At 38.4% G+C, this 15,233-nt stretch overlaps 3 protein-coding genes across 4 annotated transcripts; all 3 read left to right on the top strand.

Moving 5' to 3' along the window:
- Positions 1-969: 969 nt before the first annotated feature.
- LOC104810159 lies at positions 970-3,772 on the top strand. Its single transcript, XM_010536357.1, has 3 exons — positions 970-3,078; positions 3,127-3,217; positions 3,534-3,772. Exons 1-3 carry the CDS (start codon positions 970-972, stop codon positions 3,770-3,772), a joined length of 2,439 nt encoding a protein of 812 aa, XP_010534659.1.
- A 3,556-nt stretch (positions 3,773-7,328) lies between these two features.
- LOC104809925 (UBP1-associated protein 2C-like) lies at positions 7,329-10,292 on the top strand. Its single transcript, XM_010536053.2, has 6 exons — positions 7,329-7,552; positions 8,311-8,431; positions 8,608-8,751; positions 9,242-9,438; positions 9,566-9,641; positions 9,730-10,292. Exons 1-6 carry the CDS (start codon positions 7,431-7,433, stop codon positions 10,114-10,116), a joined length of 1,047 nt encoding a protein of 348 aa, XP_010534355.1. The 5' UTR covers positions 7,329-7,430; the 3' UTR covers positions 10,117-10,292.
- A 294-nt stretch (positions 10,293-10,586) lies between these two features.
- LOC104809924 (protein STRUBBELIG-RECEPTOR FAMILY 2-like) lies at positions 10,587-14,527 on the top strand. 2 transcript variants are annotated; one of them, XM_010536052.1, is made up of 16 exons: positions 10,587-10,859; positions 11,129-11,261; positions 11,342-11,413; positions 11,493-11,558; positions 11,643-11,714; positions 11,798-11,866; positions 12,008-12,079; positions 12,151-12,216; positions 12,307-12,372; positions 12,455-12,780; positions 12,867-13,096; positions 13,214-13,479; positions 13,567-13,714; positions 13,801-13,940; positions 14,005-14,161; positions 14,236-14,527. In XM_010536052.1, exons 1-16 carry the CDS (start codon positions 10,763-10,765, stop codon positions 14,422-14,424), a joined length of 2,169 nt encoding a protein of 722 aa, XP_010534354.1. In that variant the 5' UTR covers positions 10,587-10,762; the 3' UTR covers positions 14,425-14,527. The 2 variants fall into 2 exon arrangements, with proteins under 2 accessions (XP_010534354.1, XP_010534352.1); XM_010536050.1 differs by having other exon boundaries at positions 14,233-14,527.
- Positions 14,528-15,233: the final 706 nt, after the last annotated feature.

Raw genomic sequence — 15,233 nt, 5'->3', positions numbered from 1 at the left:
CTCGGTTTTCCGTCGTTTTCTCTCGTGCATTTGTCCTTCCCTGCGTGTGTGACCTTGTAGGCTCATTCGACATAGCAGTATAACCCGAAATCCTTATTTCGGTTACACAAGTCATAGGCGGTCTCTAGCAAGACACTATGACTACCTATCTCGAATAGAGTTTGTTCGTGATCTTTACGAACGCCAGAGATTATTCCGGTTGATGATCCTTTTGTATCGCGATATCATATGTCGAACATAAGGCATGGACCAGCCACCTTATCTGATTCGACTGCTTTCTCGTTCACTGAGTTCGACTGTCTGAAATAGACGACGTTCGTCTATAGTGCGGCCACACATTTCTACAGTCTCGCTCACACGAGGGGCCCAGTGATATCTCTCTCTTTTACGAGAGGTACAAATCTCGTCTTGACTATCTACAATCCAGCACATGATTCGTTTCGTACCTGATACACGCCTTTATAGTTCTCCTGTTACGCAGAACGTTTGACGTATTCAAAGCACGCAACTCCTCATGTTGGATTCCGTAGATATCTCAGGTCTTAGGATCCAATCATGGAATCGCCATTTGAGATTCAAGTCATGACGCTAGTCCATGTGACAATCTCATGCGGGTCAATCCAGTATTCCGTTCTCCAACGAATACCTATGACAGTGATCGTATCCAATACCTATGATCATCTCTATAATCATCAATCACACATCATACTAGTCTTATTATGTCATCATTCCCATAATGACACAAGACTAGGGAGTTTAGTATCATTCATAATGATACATGGATTTCATAACAGATCTAGTATGCAAGAACATGTAATGAATCAAATACTCTCATATAAACCATAGAAAGTATCAATACATCGAATGTATCTGAACAAAGCTCATAAACAGTACATCATAGAGCACTAAACCAACAGAGGGTTGAATCAAGAAATCCAAGATCGTGTGGAAACTCAACATTATGTTGAGATGGAGGAGTTGCTACATCTTGCGATCAAGTTCGAGAACCAAATCAAAAGACGGGGAAAAACGCATCAGAAATTTGGTTCCAACTCTTCCAATGCTCGGCCACATTTCCACAAAGAAGATAAGCAACCTTTTGGTTCAAAATTGGCAGCAAAACCCGAGGGCAAACCTGATACGTCTCAGCCAAGAAAACAAGGTACTTCAGATGCTCTTCAATCGTGTACTCGAGATATTCGTTGTTTTAAGTGTTTGGGCAGAGGACACTATGCTAATGAGTGCCCAAATCGGAGAACTTTGGTGGTTCATGATAATGGAGAGATCGAAACCGAAGCAGAGAGTGAATCTGATTCAATGCCGTCTTTGGAGAGTGATGTAGACAAGCAAGAGGCTGAGTCAGGTAAACTGATGATGACTAGACGGGTTTTGAATCTTCGATCAAAAGAAGAGGAGAAAATCCAGCGAGAAAACATCTTTTATACAAGATGTGTTGTGAAAGACAAGGTATGTAGCTTGATCATTGATAGTGGAAGTTGTACTAACGTGGCGAGCAATTCTTTGGTTGAGAAGCTAGGGTCACTTACTCAGAAGCATCCAAAGCCATACAAACTTCAGTGGCTGAATGATAGTGGAGAAACGAAGGTTCATAGGCAAGTAAAGGTTCCATTTCGTATTGGCAAATACGAAGATGAAGTGCTATGTGATGTTATGCCTATGCAAGCTGGTCATTTATTTCTTGGGCGGCCATGGCAGTTTGATACGCGTGCTCAGCACGATGGATACTCCAACAAATATTCTTTCGAGTTCAAAGGGAAGCAAATCAGATTGGTTCCTTTGTCTCCTAAGGAAGTGTACGAAGATCAACTCCAAATGATCAAGAATGAGAAGAAACTGTGTGACCATGAGGTAGTTCACTCAAAAATTGGTGAGGATTTGAGAAAAACTCAGAAAAAGACCTTTGAGAGTATACCCGTGAGATCAAACACAAATTTTTTCATGAGAGCGAGAGAGGTCAAGAAAGCATTGTTTTCACATCAGCCTATGTTTGTACTTCTGTACAAAGAGGCTCTTTTGAACACTAACGAACTCACCTCTACTTTGCCTAGTGTTGTTCTTGATCTTCTGCAGGAATACGACGATGTTTTTCCGGAGAAGATTCCAAATGGACTGCCACCATTACGAGGAATCGAGCAACAAATCGATTTCATTCCCGGTGCAAGTATTCCGAACAAGGCAGCCTACAGAACCAATCTCGAGGAAACCAAAGAGCTTCATAGGCAAATTTCGGATCTGATGGAGAAGGGACACGTCCGAGAAAGCATGTCACCATGTGCCGTGCCGGTGATTTTTGTACCAAAGAAAGACGGTACGTGGCGAATGTGTGTTGATTGTCGTGCGGTCAACCAAATCACGGTAAAGTATCGTCATCCTATTCCGAGACTTGATGACATGTTATATGAGTTGCATGGTTCAAAATTCTTTTCTAAGGTTGATTTGAGAAGTGGCTATCATCAAATACGCATGAAAGAAGGTGATGAATGGAAAACAACCTTTAAAACAAAGCATGGATTGTATGAATGGTTGGTTATGCCTTTTGGCTTAATAAATGCACCTAGCACGTTTATGAGGCTGATGAATCACGTTCTTAGACATTTTCTAGGACGTTTCGTGGTTGTGTATTTTGATGATATCCTGACATATAGCAAGAACCTTATTGAACATATTGAACACATCAAATCTGACTTGGATGTTATGCGAAATGAGCAATTGTTTGCTAACCTCAAGAAATGCACGTTTTGCACTAACAAGTTAGTGTTTTTAGGGTTTGTGGTTAGTGAGCAGGGAATTCATGTCGATGAAGAGAAGATCGCAGCCATAAGTGATTGGCCATGTCCAAGGACAGTTGGTGATGTGAAGAGTTTTCATGGACTTGCTAGTTTCTATAGATGGTTTGTAAAGGACTTTAACACCATAGTTGCACCATTGACAGAAGTTATAAAGAAGAATGTCGGGTTTAAGTGGAGAGATGCACAAGAAGCCGCTTTTCAACTTTTGAAGGAAAAAATCACTAATTCTCCACTCTTATCCCTACCTGATTTTTCTAAAGCTTTCGAGGTAGAATGCAATTCTTTTGGTGTAGGTATTGTGTTTGTTTTGATGCAGGATGGAAACACCGAAAGCGGAGATGCAATTGATGAGTTTTTTCTCATCAAATCTGGGCATATCGAAGATTCTTCAACTCTTATGGAGTTCGGTATTGTATCTCTATCTTTTGGTTCATGTCAAAATGTTATATTTGATCCAGGAATCCAAAAGATAATGAAACCATATGCAAGATAAGCAAATAAAGGGCGAAAAGAGGTTGTATTCGAACCGGGAGACATGGTTTGGGTGCACATGCGCAAAGAGAGATTTTCCAACCCAAAGGAAATCAAAGTTGATGCCCAGGGGAGTTGGCCCTTTCAAAGTTCTTAAAAAGATTAACAACAATGCTTAACAACTCGAGCTTCCGAGTGAGTTTAATGTTAGTTCAACATTCAATATTGTTGATCTATCTCCTTTTATCGCAGACAATTCAGATTTGAGGACAAATCTTTCTCAAGAAGAGGAGAATGATGTGGACATCCAAGGCAACACCATTGGAGCTGAACTCATGCAAGGACGAGCTGCATCGGAAGCTAGCTATGGGATGAACACAGCAGGAGAAAGCGTTGAGCTAATTGGACCGATTACAAGATCTCGTGCCAAGAAGCTGCAAGCTGCACCAAATGGCCTTATTCGTGTTCTTGACCCAAACAAGGGAGAATAAGGCCATTTGGTGCAGCTTGCAGCTTCTTGGCACGAGATCTTGTAATCGGTCCAATTAGCTCAACGCTTTCTCCTGCTGTGTTCATCCCATTATCCACATGATATAAAGCTTGGAAGGCCCACAAGTGAAGCCCAAATTTTAGGCCCAATAAGGGTGACGAAAATTGTCATCCCATTATCCACATGATATAAAGCTTGGAAGGCCCACAAGTGAAGCCCAAATTTTAGGCCCAATAAGGGTGACGAAAATTGACATCAATTCTGGTCAAGATGACTTTCCAACTTCCATCTTGAAGACCACAAAGTCACTATTATGGTTTTCTTGAAGTTTCACACAATCACATTCAAGACTTGAAGACCACACATTCACCCCTTGTTGTTTGTTCTTATTTATGTTATGTTGTTAAGTTTCATGTATGGTGATCTATAAATAGGGATCCCATATCACATTTGTAAAACAACTTTGAAATATATTTTGAGAGGTTTCTCTTAGAGTTCTTTTAGAACTAATTTCTGAACTTATCGAATTTTCATCCGTGGCGTTCAAACTTGACTTATCAAGTGTTGATTCCGCACTTGTGGCATCTTCGATCATCCTACGTTTCTAAACCAGGTTCACTCGGGGTTTAAGACCGTTCTTCACGAATGTTTGCTTAGGTTTCGTTTACGAGTTGTTTAGGGGTTTAGGGAACCCATCCACCGCCTATCGGGAAATCTATCGATCTTGGGATCATATCAGTAAATAATTGTTTCCCGATATGTCGAGGACCTCGAACTCGATATTTGTCATTCTTGCCATTGTGACTAAACAAAAAAAATAAGTCATACGTTAACTTTATTCATTATCATGGATAAGACAACATAGCGAAATACATGATTATATATAAATTGCTATAATTAGTAACACGTAAACAAGAGATAAGATCGCAACGCAAATTGAAAACAGAAATAGATCGGGATTTTTGTCCAAGAAAATACTAAATATTGCTGCTACAACTGCTAGATTAAAGAGAATTTTAATAAAATTCATCTTGAGAAAAAAAAATTTCATGGGAGAGGAGAAGAGAATGAGATGATTTGGTGTGAGTTTTTGAGTAAATGGGTGAGTGTATTTATAGGGTAAAATTTATTATTCCTAGCCGTTGGAAAGGAGCCAAAATTTGATTTTTTTATTTATTTTTTATTTTTTTAATTGTAACCGTTGGAGATTTTTTTTTTGAAAATTTTTATAAATGATTTTACCAATTTATGCCATAAAACTATACATAAAATAATTTATCAAAACGAATTGTTAAACTATTTTGTAAAATTAATTGATCATGCTATGTATATATTGAAAAAAATAATAATTTATAATTAACTTACCGATATATGAAAGAATTTATAAAACTTTATTTGTAAATTTTAGATTAAATTCAAAAAACAAAATTTCGTATAGTTGACCATCAATAAATTTATATTATATATGATAATATTTTGCATGATGAATATTTATTAATTTATATAGGTAAGGTAATATAATTGTTTATTATGTGGCGGTATTACCGTCTGTAGAATTAAAATAATTCAGGCGGCATTGCCGTCCATAAAGAATAAACACAATAGTCTATTAATAAGTAAGACGATATAGCCGTCCAATATTAACAATTAAGGCGGCATAGCCATCCAATAACAAATAAATAATTAAGGCAGCAAAACCGTCCAAATTAATAATTAAGACGGCAAGCCATCCAATAACGAATAAATATTTAAGACGGCATATCTATCCAGATTAACAATTAAGGCGGCATAGCCGTCCATGAATAATAATAAAGGCGGCATAGCCGTCCATGAATAATAATCGAGACGGTATAACCGTCCATAAATTAATTATATAGTTTGGGGTTAATTCCACTCAAGCATCAATGAATACGTGTATATATCATAAGAACAAAAATATTTGTATTAACGATAAGTTATCTTACCTTTGGTTATAGAAGAGCGCTTGTGCTGATAATTGTTATGAAATCGGGAAAATATTAACAACCCGGATATTAGAACGTTAACTATAACTGAAAAACGGTATTTTAGGAGAGTGGAGAAGGATGTATTTCTTATTGATCTCTCTCTTGAAAGTGTACAAATGGAGGAACCCAAATGGTCTATTTATAGAAATCTCGAAGTTACTGTTTACGTATACGGTCGATGTGAACAATACCGTATATATATGAACAGTAAGTCGGTGTGAATAGTAACGGTGGACTCCATCATAAATATATTTTATTTATAACACTAAAATCTATAAAAAAAGTAGTTTTTGACTTTTATATTAATTTCTCAAAAAAAAATTTACTTTCCAATTTGTTAGAAAAACTGAAATAAAAAAAATCATAACTAGAGATTTTTTAGTTTTTTAATTTTCAAAAAATTGGGAAAATCATTTCAGATTTTGATTCCAATATAGATAAAAAAATTAAATCGATAAAAATATTTATTTATTCGATTCCGCTCAACTTTTAAAAAATCATAATTCCATTTTTATATTTGATATAGTTATTTGTTATTCAATTCTTTTTATCGGTTAAATAAATGATAAATAATTTTATCTTTAGTATTTTTTTGGTTCATTTCAGTGAAGTAAATGATAATGATATTGGCGTGGAGAATCAATGTCAATTTTAATATATATATATATTACAGATTTTTTCTTTATTCAAAATTTTGTTAATCTACACACATATATATAAGTATATATTTGATAGAATATAACTTTTCCTTTTTAATAATAAAATTCTGAGTATGTGGTCACATCTTGTAGAATTTTTTGAGAAAATATCAACAATTGTTTTTTAATTGTAGATTTAGATTCTCATTTTTTTAAAAATGGATTTAATAGAATAATGTCTTAACAAAGTCGGACTGAATGTTACTGTCTCTTAGGGTGGGACGTTTTCGGTACTGAATCGAATTTTAAAAAATTTTGAAAAACCAAATTTTTTTTAAAAAAAAAATCTATTTTTTTAATAAAAACCAAGGAATTAAAATAAATATAATATAATAATCGATTAATATATATTTTGTATAACCGAAAAAACCGAATCAAATCATTTACTGATCAAACCCGAACCTAATACTGAAATACCACTATTTTGGGTCTCGATTCGGGTTTAGTTCGATTATATTCGGATTCACTTATTTCGATTATAGAAAAACTATAGCCATTCAGTTTTTATATAATCTTTGATTTAGTTCGATTCGGTTTTGATAAAAAAATTTATTTTTCAAAGAAATTATCGAATTTTTCGATTATTTTTTTATTCTGTTCGGTTTCAATTTTTTCGGGTTTAAAGAAATCATAACCGTTCGATTTTGATATCAAATTCGGTTTAAATACAGTTATATCTTATTCGTTTTGATTATTCGATAAATAACTGAAATATTCATTCCTATGCTCTACGACAGAAAAAAAGTAAAAATGCTAAAATGTTTTATTGAATTTTTAATTGATAAATCAAATGGCAAAAACTATATGAATCGAATGGTTTAGGTTTAAACCCAAAAGCGGCCAGACCTACGAGGAGACCACAAACCCAAGGCCGAGAGAAAATTGGTAAAAAAATCCGAAGAGAGACAAACCGGAAAAAGGAAGAAGAAAAAAAGGGGGAAAAACAAGTGCAGATATGGAGGAAGCGAAGAAGAGGAAAATGGACGAGACGGGTGATGGCGAAACTTCTCAAGAGGAGCTTCGCTCTCTCCTTGAACCTATTGAGAAATCTCAGCTCGTTGATCTCCTCTCCAGAATGTAAGCCCTTTTTTGGTGGGTTTTCGTTTTTTTTCCTCTCTTTTTGCCCTCGCTGATTAGGTCCCTTATCGAGAACAATCATACCCTCATTTTTTCGATTCGGATTCTGAAGATTTCATTCATCAGGAGGAATATAGGGTTCATGGGTCAAGGGATGTAGTCTGGGTTTTCTAAGTTTTAGTCGATCGGTGTAGTTTTCGGGTCAAGACAAGATCGTAGGGCAAATTCGATCGGATAGTGGCTCGATGAGATTGCGAACTGCGTAGGATACGAGGTTTTTGCTCTGTAACTTGCTTCTGATTAGTAACCCTCTCTATGCTCTTACATACTCAAAACCCTTTTCAAGCAAGGCTTTGTAAGTAAAGCTGGAGTCTTTAGTATACCCAGAAGGAGTGATTTTTAGGGCGGAACAGAAATGAGATTGAATGTTTTGGGCAAGTCAGCTTTCCATTATCAAACGCGGGTATTGTGTATAGTCTGGTTGTCAATGCGCCTTAAATTCCCTTTCCAGTTCCTTCTCAGTATAGTCCATCAAACTGAAGGAATCATGTGGGTCGTGTCATGTCTTTATCGAAGATAAAATGACACATAATGTTTATTCGGGTTTCTACAATGTGTTTATGTCTGTGGCTTTTAACTTATGTTTCTGTGCAAGAATTCTTTCTCTAATGATGCAAAACTTCCTGCAATAAGGATGTATGATGATGCCTGGTTGACCCTTGTGCATGCCGTGTATGTTTGCATGTTGACACGTGAAGAGGTTCTCAATATCCTTCGATTGCCGAAGAAATTAAAAGTATGGCCAGCGCAGATCCTGTTCATCGAAAGCTTTTTGTTCGTGGCCTTGCATGGAATACTTCTTCGGAAACCTTGTGTGCTGTGAGTGCATTTGCCTGCCACTGCCTGTGTTCTGTGTGCTATTTACATAAATGTCTGTATATTTATATCCTCTAATGAAAAGAGGATATTTTCTAGGATAGCCGGGGGGAAATAGTAAGATATGGTTTGTTTTCTCAGCAATCTTCATCTGCTTCTGTTTTTCTTTTATGGCTTAGACATTTCGAGCACATGGTGAAATTGAGGAAGGTGCTGTTATATACGACAAAACAACAGGAAAGTCTCGTGGTTACGGTTTCATCACTTACAAACATATCGAGTCAGCTCAGAATGCTCTCAAAGCTGGTGGCAAAATGATCGATGTAAGAATTTCTTTACTTTTTAGCCCCTCGATTTGTGACCAGTTCTGGTTACAATGAGATCTATCCATTCAGCTGTTTTTCTCTCTGGCATTTTTCTTGTGAAATTATTCTCAGTTCGATTGTGCTAAAACTTCGATGGCATGATCATGATTACATGGTTTCGTTGTTTCTCCTTTTTATGAGTCTTGAATCTTGTTGACATGATATCGTATGCACTAGGGGGCTACTACTAAAACTCTGATGGCTTTATCAGAGATTACATTCGGTTCGATTGGGACTTGGTTAGCTGGTTTGTTATTATTGGTCTAACGTTTTAGCTTTCTTTTTTGAATTTAAACTTTCAGCATTCATTTCATTTTGAATGAGATTAGAGAAAATTTCCCGCACTTGGCTCTATTTTCCTTCTATTGTTTCAATCTAGGCTTTCAGATTTGGTATTAACTTTTAATGAATCGCGGAATCTGATCGTACATGTAACGGTATGCTTCAGGGGCGGCTGGCTGTCTGTAACTTAGCTTGCGAAGGTCTGAGTGGCACAAACTCAATATCTGATTTGTCTCAAAGGAAACTCTTCATTGGAGGCTTATCACCCGAAGTGACGAGTGAAATGCTTCTCAGCTTTTTTGGTAGATGCGGTGAAATCGAGGAAGGTTCAGTTGCATATGACAAAGATACAAATGAATCACGGTAAATAACCGCCATCCATGATTTAGTTTAATACGAAAAATGCATATCGTCTCTCATTTCATGCTTTCAGGTAAATAAACGTCGTCCTGAAGTGACTGAACAAGTTTCTTTCTTGATCTTTTTGCAGTGGATTCGGTTTCGTCACTTTCAGGACAGTTGAGGCTGCGAAAAAGGCATTGGATGATCCACACAAGATCCTCGGGGTAATATTTGAAACATCAATCACTGCTCTAGAACCGTATTTTTTTATCTGCCCAAGATAAAAGACTCAAAGAATTTTTTTCCTTGCAGGGAAGGGCAATAGTGGTGAAACTGGCGGAAACTCACAAGGGTAAGCAAGTGCAGCAGGCCCGGGTACTGACGGGTTTGATCCCAACAATGCCAATGGCAGTGGCTGGTGGTCCGTACCCGCAACAGGCGGGGCATCTGAGCCATTCTCCAGCTGGCTATTCTTACCCCCAAGCCCTAGTAGGAGGAGGACCTTACTCTTCATACCCGAGCCCGCCTGCAACTAACGCTCATGCGGTGGCACCACCAGGGTATTACCATCGGTCACATGCTCATGCGGGTGGTGGTCCATATGCACCGGTGGTAGCTAAGGAACCGATAGGAAGGCCGCAGCAGCAGCAGCAGGCGACAGGGGTGGGTTTGCTTTCTTATTACATGTCCAAGCAGTGAGTGAGTGAGGTTGTTTCCTTGTACTTACTAGGTTAATGACTAGTGTCCCCTCTTTCTTTGTACCATGTTTTGTTGTTTTTTTAGCTTTCATTAGAGAGCCTTGGAGGAACGCCTGGATGTGAAGAAGACTATATATTGGCCGTTGTTCTTTAATAATGAAGACAATTATTTAGTATCTTTTATATCAAAATCATAACAAAAGAATGAAAGATGGTTACTACTAAAAGAATCTATCGAATCCGATAACGAAAACAAAATTGATTTTGACAAAAATAAAATAAAATAAAATAAACCTGAGCGTCTACGGTAGGCTAAATGCACCCGAATGTTGTCTCCCACGTTCATAACCGCCTTTGCTGACGTGGATTATTGGCGCAACTACGCCTTCGAATTCAGTTTCACCCTGTCTCTTCTTCAGTAGAGTAGTAGGCCTTCTTCGATCTTTTTCTCTCTGTTTGGTTGCACAGAAAACGAGAGAAAATCCGAGAAAATTACAAAAAACCTTCGTCTTTCTCCTTTTTCCTTCTCTTTCCGTTCTGTCTTTCCATTCGGCAGTCTTCCCAAGCTCAGTTCTCTGCATAAAGAAACACCGACCCTGCAGCACTCTCATTCTCCCTGAATTTTCGTGGAAAATCGGTTCCCAGAGATGACGGGGAAACAACGATCGGGTTTCTATCTCGGTGCATTTCCGCTCCTCGTGGTTCTGTTTGCGCAGTCTGAAGCATATACGGATCCGCTTGAAGGTAATTTCTAGATTCTCTCATCTAGCCTTTTCAGGACCAGAATGAATCTTGCCTGAGAAAAAGTAACAAACAAATTCCAGCGTGCGTTAGTTTTTCTTTACGTTTTCCTAATTTCCCTGTGACAAGTTCTGTTTCCGTGCGTAGCAATCGATTGAGATATCTTGATGGGAACTTCTATGGGTTTTTACTTGTGGGTTCATTTTACGCAGATTATATCTGAATTAACTTGTGATTCGATAAGCAGTTGTTGTCTCCTCCATGTCTGTCAGTTGAGGTTCTTCAAGATGTGTTCAAGGCCCTGAACTGTCCACAGCGGCTGAAAGGATGGAAACTGAACAGTGGAGATCCATGTGGAGAATCCTGGATGGGAGTTTCGTGTTCCGGTTCGTCCATAGTAGAGCTGTAACATTCCTAGTCCCTTGAGCGTATCGTGAATTTCTGTGATTCTCGTTCGAAAAAAAGCTGAGCTTTTGGTGTTGTAGTCGAATACCAGGTTTAAGGATTTCAGGTAGCCTCGGAAGCCAGCTTCACCATCTCCACAACTTGAAGATCATGTAAGCAAATTCGGATGTTCTTGAGAATATAGAATGGACAAAATCATGTGTTCTTTGAAGTCTCTTTTTTTCATGATAGGGATGTGAGCTTCAACTTTCTCCAGGGTGAAATTCCGTATGGCTTGCCTCCAAATGCGACCCACATGCAAGAGCCTAACCAAGTTCATTCATCATGTGGTTTACGCTTCAATGCAACTCATGAATTTTCACATTGTTTATTAATCTGCAGTGACATGGCATACAACAATCTGAGCCAAAGTATACCTTATTCCTTAGCTCTACTGACATCTCTCCAGTATCTGTAAGGGATACTTTGGTGGGCTTTCATCGAATTTGTTTCTCTTCCACTGATTTGTTCAATTGATGAATCTGCCTCTCCTGTAGGAATTTGAGCCATAATTCATTATCTGGACCCCTTGGAAATGTGTTTTCTGGGTTGCAAATAAGAGAAATGTGAGTTTTGCTGTCAACTTATGTTTTACTTACATTGATGATAGTTCCCATAAGAACTAGATTTGGATGTTATTACACAGATGAAAGGCTTTCATTGTCATTGCAACTATGAATCAAGTATTGTTGTTATGACCTTGCTAGGGATCTCGCATTCAATAACCTGACTGGAGATCTACCAAGCTCTTTTGGATCTCTGATGAATCTGACTTCATTGTGAGTTTGTAATATTTAATCATTACCTCCATGGCTTATTGGCTTTATTAACCTGAAAAATGACACTGCAGGTACCTTCAGAATAACAGATTCACTGGATCAGTCATCTATCTGGCTGATCTTCCCTTGATCGACCTGTAGTCCTTCCTCTATGCCCTCAAAACTTGTGTGTTTTGCCCTCTATTTATTTTGTGCTCAACATTCTTTGTGGTTGCATCTGTATTCAGGAACATTGAAGATAATCAATTTAGTGGTATTTTCCCTAGCCATTTTCAGACCATTCCTCATCTGCAGTGAGTAAAATCAGCACTGCTTGAAAATAAATTGGTTCAGACACTTTAGACCTCATCATGTATCTCATGTTTGCTCAAACAGGATTTGGGGAAACAATTTCCACATAGACCCAAACTACAAACCATGGAGGTTCCCTTTGGACATAATCCCCATGATGCAAAACGCCAGTGGCTTGCCAACAACTCAGTCAAGCGCAATTAAGCACTTCCCTGGCCAAGAAAAACACTGGAACCACAAGAAGAGGATGGGAGCAGGAAGTGTCGTTTTACTTGTTGGGGGAATGGCTTTTCTGGGCACTTTCATGGCAGTATTTGCCATTCGCTGTAGTCATCAACGCGCACGAAACCTCACCAGTCACAGAAGCAACTTTAGTTCAGCACACTCTCTGCCGGTCAGAACAACAAGAGGTGATGGAGTTAGAATACTAAAACTGCCATGTCAAAGGTGAACTGTGTCAGTTTGATTTTGTTTTTAGTTCCTCCATATATCACAGATTATCAAGTTGAAGATAGCCCACAGATCATGAGGGTCCGACATCCACCAATCCGGATCGAGAGAACATCCAGAAGAAAAAGCTTCTCAGAGACATGCCAAGTTCCAGCATATGGGAAGCAGTTCTCAGTTGCAGAACTTCAATTAGCCACAAACAATTTCAGTGAGGAAAACTTACTTGCAGAGGGTCCACTCGGTTCTGTTTACAGAGCAAAGTTGCCAGATGGTCAAGTAAGTGGTGAAGTCTCTCTTTTTGGTAATCTGAACTGGAAAACAAATTTTGTTGAAAGCTTCTCTGTGATTATTGTTCACAATATTTGTTTGTTCTCCATTTTCTGTTGGCAAAAGTTCTCTGCTGTGAAAAACATCCCGATGGCATCGCTGTCTTTACACGAGGAGGAACAGTTCATGGAAGTGCTTCAGACAGCTTCCAAACTGAGACACCCGAACATTGTAGCCCTTCTTGGTTTCTGCATTGAGAACGGGAAGCATCTTCTTGCCTATGAGTATGTTGGACATCTGTCTCTGTATAAAGCTATGCACGATGAGGGTTATAAACCACTTTCCTGGAGCCTGCGTCTCCAAATTGCTATTGGAGTTGCCCGAGCACTGGAGTAAGTGTCCAAATCAAGCAGATTGATTTGGGAAACGTTGAAATATGTTTTGACTATTTCCGTTCCGGGGCGAATGAACATTTTCAGATACTTGCATTCCTCGTTTAGCCCTCCTATTGCCCACAGAGATCTGAAAGCCGAAAACATTTTGCTCGATGAAGAACTTACGCCTCGTATCGCTGACTGTGGACTAGCTAGCTTAAGGCCACTCACAAGCAACAGTGTCAAGCAGAGGGTAAGCATACAAAAGGAGTTGTTCGGTCAGTGTATGCTGTTGTTTAGTTCACTTGCTAAGAACTGATGAGTTTGGGATTCGAGCAGGCCTCTGAGATAGCTATACATAACACTGGCTACATTGCACCGGAACACGGACAACCGGGAAGCAGTGGCACAAAGAGTGATGTCTACGCATTCGGAGTGCTGCTCTTGGAACTGCTAACAGGGAGGAAGCCATTTGACAGGTAAAAAAAAATAATTACAAAAGACGAAAAAACACTCACCATTGCTAACCTTTTCCGAGTCCAGCTCACGACCCAGGGATGAACAATTACTGGTGAAGTGGGCCTCGTGTAGACTTCACGACAGGCGGAGCCTGGAAAAGATGATCGACCCGGGAATCGCAGGCACCTTCTCTTTGGGAATCGCCTCCCAATTCGCCGACATAGTCTCCCTCTGCACCCAGGTAATCGGCACGGACCTTATGTGCTTTTTCCTGAGGTTAATATCTCCAATAACGTCTGGTGATGGGGGCAGCAGGCAGAGAAGGAGTTCCGGCCGCCGGTGTCGGAGATAGTGAAAGCTCTGACGGACTTGATGCAGAAACAGAGGAAAGAAGCAAGCAGTGTAGGTGCAGACTGGACTGAGGCGGACCCTTTCAGCAAATCATTCCGCACAACCCGAACGCGCTTCATGGTCTCCCCCACCGTCAGCTATCTCTCTGACTGAAGCTTCCGGATCCGCCAAAATCTCAATCCATGTATACACCCATTTCCTCTCATACGTTAACAGAAACATATCCTGATCAAAGAACACGATATATGATTCTCAATCAGTTCATTTGACTGAATGTGTTGGAAATTGGAATGACCAAAAAAAGATAAAATGTCCCAATCTAAAGACACAAACTTCAGAAGGGAGAACTCGTTTGGGCATTAGACCCGAATCCCAGTTTCCCGACAAAACTACCTTCAGGTGATGGAGAGAATCCTAAAACATCAGGTTTATATATATAAAATTAGTAAATAAGTTTCACAAATGCGATTTCTGATATATTATAATCATTCAATCCTATCAATTATTAGTTTGATCAATTAAGTAAACAGTGACCTTAACATAATTTAAATGAATAGATTGTTGTACGTAGTATCATTATTTGTTTTAATGCAACTGACTGTTGGGATTCTTTTGTCAGCCTAACATTACAAATCTTACACAACATCAACAAAAACGATCCATGACGTTAGAATTTAAACATGAAGAGGCTATGGAATTTATATCTTATATATATAAAAGTACACGTGTCCAATTTACTTTAAAAAAAAGGATTCCTCTCTACGCTGGAGTAATAAATAATGAGTGACATATACATTATACATGTATATATAAATATCCTATACGATTATGCTGAATAAGTTATTCGATAGTCACGTCATACCATGCGATAGAATAAATAATAAATGACAGATACATTATATATATATATATATATATATATATATATATATATATATATATATATATATATATACACACTG

The sequence above is a fragment of the Tarenaya hassleriana genome, unplaced genomic scaffold, assembly GCF_000463585.1.
Source record: "Tarenaya hassleriana unplaced genomic scaffold, ASM46358v1 Cleome17, whole genome shotgun sequence".
In the NCBI taxonomy this organism is placed as follows: domain Eukaryota; kingdom Viridiplantae; phylum Streptophyta; class Magnoliopsida; order Brassicales; family Cleomaceae; genus Tarenaya; species Tarenaya hassleriana.
This window is presented reverse-complemented; position numbering and strand designations above follow the sequence as displayed.